Source organism: Aptenodytes forsteri, unplaced genomic scaffold (assembly GCF_000699145.1).
Source record: "Aptenodytes forsteri isolate BGI_AS27 unplaced genomic scaffold, ASM69914v1 Scaffold51, whole genome shotgun sequence".
Taxonomy (NCBI): Eukaryota; Metazoa; Chordata; class Aves; order Sphenisciformes; family Spheniscidae; genus Aptenodytes; species Aptenodytes forsteri.
This window is the reverse complement of record NW_008795495.1, coordinates 4851397-4856669: the sequence shown is the minus strand read 5'-3', so window position 1 is coordinate 4856669 and position 5273 is coordinate 4851397. Positions and strand designations below refer to the sequence as shown.

The 5273-nt window shown below is 35.6% G+C and overlaps 1 protein-coding gene across 1 annotated transcript in view; it reads left to right on the top strand.

The window, feature by feature from the left end:
• The window catches only part of MYCBP2 (MYC binding protein 2, E3 ubiquitin protein ligase), a gene marked incomplete at its 5' end in the record, with an annotated part of 194066 nt that overhangs the window by 50025 nt on the left and 138768 nt on the right, over positions 1 to 5273 (top strand). The window contains one exon of the mRNA XM_009281730.1: positions 5172 to 5273. This exon is cut by the window's right edge and continues 3 nt beyond it. Coding sequence (XP_009280005.1) covers positions 5172 to 5273 — 102 coding nt within the window. The remainder of the gene's footprint in view (positions 1 to 5171) is intronic.

The window sequence follows — 5273 nt, the reverse complement described above, 5'->3', positions numbered from 1 at the left end:
AGTATTGAAAAGATGTGTAGATGAGGCGCTTAGGGACATGGTTTAGTGCGCATGGTGGTGTTGGGTCGACGGTTGGACTCGATGATCTTAGTGGTCTCTTCCAACCTTAATGATTCTATGATTCTATGATTATTGTTAATAAAATGATTTTTAAAGTAGAAATATTTATATTTCTATTATAGTTTTAGAACTCAGATTTGCAATAGACTCAATGAGAACAGTTCTGGTTTATATTTAGTGTTTTAATTTACCTTATGTGTTTATTTACATTTATATAAATATATTTTTATATATAATTTACATATAAATATTTTCACATTTATTTAACAATATATATAAAGTCAAGTATTCAGAAGGAAGTGTCAAAATTATGATTATCATAAAACTTACTTCCATTTCATCCTCTATCACACCCAAATTGCCCGGCATGCTTCTATCTGCTAGCCTGCATCTCTTTTTCCCCTATTAAAAGCCCTAATAATTTTTCTTCCATTTCTGATTTGTACAATTTCAGTGTCAGTAGAAAAGAGCTTTAAGAACACAGGAAGAGGCATGTATCCTGTTTTTATTTTCAGTGTTTTGAACAAAAGAAGCAAAATGCAATTAACCTTAGTTGCCTGCATGGCACAGTGACATTCTCCGTGAATATTTCTGCCATAATAATAAATTGCTACTCACAGTCTGAAAAATACAATTTTAAAGAACGTGCACCTTATCTATTATCCCTGCCTCACAGGAATATTAAGTTTTTTTGTTTCCCTTAAGGCTGTAGAGGTGGGACGTTATCTCAGTATAATGTTTTCCACTTTTAGTGGAACTGAAAGTAAGCGTTTGTTTCCAATTTCATTTTCTGAAATATTTTTCTTTAAAATTTACCACCTGTTGACCTATTAAATAACTGTTTTCCTATATTAGGGGTTTGCCTCCCTATTTTATTATTAAAAAACAAAACCAAAAAACCCACCTGTCTGTTTTTTCCAGAAGCCAAGAAAAGGATTTTACAGCATAAAGTGCCATCCAACCTAGGAGTTTCCTATGCAACCTTAATTTATACTGCTTTTGTATGTTCCTTATGATACAATCTTTAATTGTGTGGTCGTGTACTGTTTTTTCAGGTAGCCTGCTACATTCAGTGCACTGGTATAGAAGTCACCATTTGAGATCATTGAGTTCAGTCTTCTGTAATCACAGCTTGCCAAATAGCATTTGTTTAGGGAAAGGTACTAGAAGAAATCAAAATATGTGTAATAGAAATTCAAATCAAATAGTAAACTCTTCGATAGTTCTACCTAAGTGCTTGGATGGCCAAGAATGCCAAAGCACATAAGTGCGTGTAGGATGATATTAATTGTGTTATGTTTTCCTGTAGTCCACTGCATTATTTGATAAATGTGTTCTATTTTGCTAGAAAATGAAATTATTTCTGTGGATAAATGGTTTTTTCCTTTATGCTCTTAATTCACTGCCAGACAAAGTCCATCTTGAAAGGCCTGGATCCTGCAGGACCAAGAAAGAAAAACTAATCTTGATATTTCCTAGGCTAAGGATATTTAACCTCACAGCTTAGCTATGGAAAAACATTCTATAAAAAATAAAGGGAGAGAGTGAATGTCATTTTGCATCATATAGCAACTGATTTAAAATAGCACTACAGCCTACCAGTGACTCTCCTTTGCTTATCTCTGTAACTTGAGCTACTGAAATAACCAAGAATAGTAATAAGTTGTTATTCCCCCTGTAGTTCTATGTTAGAGGCTTCTAGAAGAGTTTTTCAAATAATAGTCTGCAGGCATTTTAAAACAAAATAAAGGAAGTGTCTAATGTTTGGCTGAATTGTTCCACCAGAATAATTCATAGTACCTAAACTCTGCTCCCTTTGTACAGGCAACCTCAGATGTAAGCAGAGAGCAGATACGGTGTATATGAATTGTTCTAGTGTTTTGTTTCCTGTGGTGTTATTTTGGAGGGAGAGGAGGTACTTTACATTGTGCCAGCACATGACTGAACACGCAGGCTTCATAATGTAATAAAAATGTAGATATTTCCTATCATATTATGATTGTGCTACAGATTTAGCATGCATAAAAAGCCAAAGAGGATGATAGACTTGCACACCCTGTTACATGGATTGGATACAAATTATCGTGAAATGGAGGTATATTGCATTTAACTTTATTTTGGATTCAGGTTCTTTACGTAATGGGTGGGAATGTAGAGTATACAGGAATATCCAGAAGCAAAGACAAATCCTGCTTTGGTCAGAAGGTTAGGTACTGTTACAGAGTTCTCATCTTGATTAGGGAAGTGTAATTCAGATGAGTGGCTTGGCAACTAAAGGCAGCCGTGTGCTAGCACCATGATGGAGCTGACAGCCTTTTGTGCTTCCTAAACATTCTCTATCTTCTCCCAAATCTTCTGTAGTTCTTTTACTCACCCTAATGTACTTCACTTCCTTCTGTCCTCCCGAAATCTTCTCTTTTTTGCCATCTTTGCTCTTAGCACTAAAATGCCAAAGGCTGCCTTCAGGGCTGTGTCTCGCCCCCTGGGCTGTTTTTTGTGCAGTCATTTTCTGGAACTTCAGAATTTTTTGCCTAAGTTACCTAGAGATCACATCTTCTGTTTGATCACCCACAAGTATCTTAGATCCACACGCTTCAAGCCGCGCTCTTTGCAATCCTTGCATCTCTCTTTGCAGCTTTTCTAATCTGCGTTTCACTTTTGTTGTAGTCATGTCCATTTTCCATTTCTTGGGCTTTTCATTTCATTAGGAACTTCTCAGTAAGCAAGTTCCATTATTTTTTCATCTTCTCCCAAATCTTCTGTAGTTCTTTTACTCACCCTAATGTACTTCACTTCCTTCTGTCCTCCCGAAATCTTCTCTTTTTTGCCATCTTTGCTCTTAGCACTAAAATGCCAAAGGCTGCCTTCAGGGCTGTGTCTCGCCCCCTTGTTTGTTTGTTGTGCAGTCATTTTCTGGAACTTCAGAATTTTTTGCCTAAGTTAGATATCACATCTTCTGTTTGATCACCCACAAGTATCTTAGATCCACACGCTTCAAGCCGCGCTTTGCAGTCCTAAGCCGCGCTCTTTGCAATCCTTGCATCTCTCTTTGCAGCTTTTCTAATCTGCGTTTCACTTTTGTTGTAGTCATGTCCATTTTCCATTTCTTGGGCTTTTCATTTCATTAGGAACTTCTCAGTAAGCAAGTTCCATTATTTTTTCCTTTTTTTCTCTTTTCTTTCTTTTTTTTTCCTTATTTTCTCCTGTTCTTCATCCAGCTTTCCCCTGTATCTTTTGTCCCTCAAACATTTTTAGCTTTCATAATCTGCTTGTCATTCGTCTCTATCCTTTCTTGCCTTTTCCTGGTCTGCCTCAGTATACTCCTCAGTATCTCCCCTCCAACTTGGAAAGAGGAAAAGCATGGTATCATTTTTTGTGTAAGTCTAAACACTGGGGAGTAGGATATTAAACACAGCAAGCGGCCTGGCAGAAAGTAATCTTTACCAAAAATGTATCTATTAAATGGAAGCTCCAATTGCGAGAAGACTCTGAAAAGTGGGAGCAATAGCAAGACAACTAAAGGAAGAATCTGCAAGATGAAGGTAAAGCAAAAGCAAATAAAGATCTTCGATCATCAGAAGGAGTTCTTAATTAACAAGGGGATTCTGGGATAAAGAGAGTCCAGATAAATACAGCAGAACCAAAACAAAAACTCTATGCTGTGTGTGGAAACATGATTAATGAGGTTTCTGGCCATTATCTTAGCTAACACATATGTGAATCTCAAAGCTAGGGGGAAAGGCAGTAGTGGATTTTTAAAACATTTTTAATTTTCTTTTTTTAAGTTAATGTTAAAATTAGGGAATTTTAAGTCTCACACTTCTTTATGTGAAGACAAGTTTCTTCATCTGAAGGTTCTAAAGCTAGATAGATTTGGCCTAACTTCCACTTAAGTTTCTTTCCGTACTGTTTACTATTAGTGAAGGAACTGATGGACTAAAGCTGACAGCAGGAAACCTGAGACAATGGGCATTTATGAAAAGTTAGCCAGCTGACTTGTCAGTAAAGTTCAGCTAAGGAAATAGAGTATCAATGATTTTGGGGAAGGAGGAGGAATACTTGTTTTCAGAGTTTCACATGAGCTGTTTATAACATGACACAAAGCCTGATTTGGGGTGTTTTGTTGTTTTGTTTTGAAAGTCCATGTAAGGACTGGGTCTGGGAACCTGTGGAATGGCGAGAGTGACACTTGGCAGAATTAGCTGCTCCTGATCCATGGTTTCCATTGAATGTGAGACTTCCGGAAGAAGGAGATGTCTCCAAAGAAATTCTTGGTGGCATGCTTAACCTTTAAAATAGAGGGGAAAATGCAGTTTTAAGGAACAAATTGCTGGTCCATGACCTATATATAATCAGCCTCAATTAAGCTTAATATAGCACTGCTATATTTTAGATTTAAAAAAAGATTTTGAAATCTAGATTTTAAAAGGAAAAAGTGGTCTGGAGAAAATTTTAAATACATACATCATTGCTTTCTTCAAATACAAATCTTCTCTTGAAGACCTTTACATAAATGGGAAATATTTTAAAAATAACTTAAATAGATTTCAAAATTAGTAAGTGGATAAGAAAAAAATCATGTGATTTGAATAATTTTCTTCATGGAACAGGTGGTTTTGGATAGCTATTTTCTTTATAAGTGATAACTGCATTTTAAATATGGTAATTACAAACAGTTGTATGGTAATGTTTTTTTCAATTTAGCATTGATATGATGATATTGTTCCAAATTAGTATTTGTAATTAGTAATGTTGTAGGATGTAAGGCATGATAATTAATCTTTTTAACTATTAAAGACAGTAATGGCTATTTTCTATCAAATTTTACTCCAGCATGAGTCTATTGTATTTCCATTGCTTCGAGTACGGTTGCATGCTTACAAGTTCAGGTAAAGCTGTCACTGTGGGATATTTATTGTTTCTTTATATATTTTGGTCTTAATATCAAGAAATGGCAACTTTCTTTTATTTAGTGCCCTTTGAATTTAGGAAAACAAGATTATTATATAATTATTATTCATTTTTTTCATTGCTTTTAATTTGAATTTTGTTTAACACACTGTTTCCATTTTGTGAGCTTTCCTATGCATGTGCAAAATGTTTCTCCTCAGGCCCCCTTGTATTTCCTGGTCCTATTTTTATGAACCATCGAGAACAGGCTCTAGCCAGAATCAGACCCCATCCAGCACAGCTAAAGCATAAACGGGACAAGA